Here is a 1207-nt window from a genome sequence, read left to right as displayed (position 1 = left end):
TAAACAGGAACAAAATTACAATAGAGAATGTCAATTCCAAATAAGATCCTACAAGTTCTGCTGATTCTCCCATCGAGTGACAGGGCTCAAGTCATCATTAGGAGAGAGTTTTATTTTAAAAGTGTCATCTTAAACTGCAAGGATGTCCATTAAAATCACAATTAAACATGCCAAAGGAGAAGCCATGTTGTCAAAATGCCCACTTAACCCACCCAAACATCTCAAACCCACCCTTTGCTGACCTTCTATAACCCCATTTTTTAAAGTTTTTTTTTCTTTTTTTTAAACAAGAGAAAGTAGAAAGGTACATGTTGGTAAATGCTAACTGTCCATATTCACATAGAGACACAGTGTAATCTCTGAGCCCAATATACAGAGAAAGGAGGAAAAAAGCTAGAATTCTATGCACTACTACACAGGGGCCTAGCACCCTCCAGCTTCCAGCAGAGCTAAGGGAGCAGAAGGTTTTTCTTTTTGCCCACAGAGCACGGTGGTGTTGATTCCATAAAGTTTTTGTTTTTGTTGAGACAGGAAGGGACAAAAATGAATTTGGAACAAAAAGGGGTAGAGATTCTTTTCCCACTGTATTCTGCTCAAGGTATTTCCCCCCAAAATAAGCTGAGAACCATGGTATAAAGAGAGAGAAAAAGGAGATTTCAAAAAACAGGGCGAATGAGCACAAGAGGAGAAAAGAAAAAGAAAAAGGAAAAAAAAAGACGGCAACTTGCTCCCAGGGACTGAAGAAAATTAAAAAAGGAAGGTTGGAATCCATCAGTATTCCATTAGTCATCTTCCCCTTCATCCTCCTCTCCTTCCTCCCCCTCATCATCATCTTCATCTTCTTCACCTTCATCCTCATCTCTTTCTTCATCAATATCTTCCAATCCTTCTTCTTCTTCATCATCATCATCATCCTCTTCTCCTTCCCCTTCTTCGTCATCCATATCGGGAACCAAGTAGTACTGTAATGGATTTGGCCAAATATCATCTTTGATGACTTCTCCTACCTCATCTGCACCTGCATCAGAATGGTCAGTAAACCAGGTGAAGAAGCTCTCTGGTTCCTCATGCTGTCTCTTCCTGCTGGCTTTATTCTGTGTTTGACTTGAATGTTTCGTCAAATCCTTTCCATATTTCCATTTGATTTCAGTGGACTTTGAAGATGGATCACCACTCTCATTCAGATGAAATTCTTTGGAGAGAACTT

The 1207-nt window shown here is 39.7% G+C and overlaps 1 protein-coding gene across 1 annotated transcript; it reads right to left on the bottom strand.

Moving 5' to 3' along the window:
* Window positions 1–8: 8 nt before the first annotated feature.
* On the bottom strand, window positions 9–1199 carry LOC132009355 (protein SET-like; the record flags this gene model as incomplete). Its single annotated transcript, XM_059387587.1, has 1 exon — window positions 9–1199. A coding segment is annotated over one exon (417 nt), but the record flags the coding sequence as incomplete, so codon positions are not given.
* Window positions 1200–1207: the final 8 nt, after the last annotated feature.

Source organism: Mustela nigripes, unplaced genomic scaffold (genome assembly GCF_022355385.1).
Source record: "Mustela nigripes isolate SB6536 unplaced genomic scaffold, MUSNIG.SB6536 HiC_scaffold_16176, whole genome shotgun sequence".
NCBI lineage: Eukaryota > Metazoa > Chordata > Mammalia > Carnivora > Mustelidae > Mustela > Mustela nigripes.
This window is presented reverse-complemented; position numbering and strand designations above follow the sequence as displayed.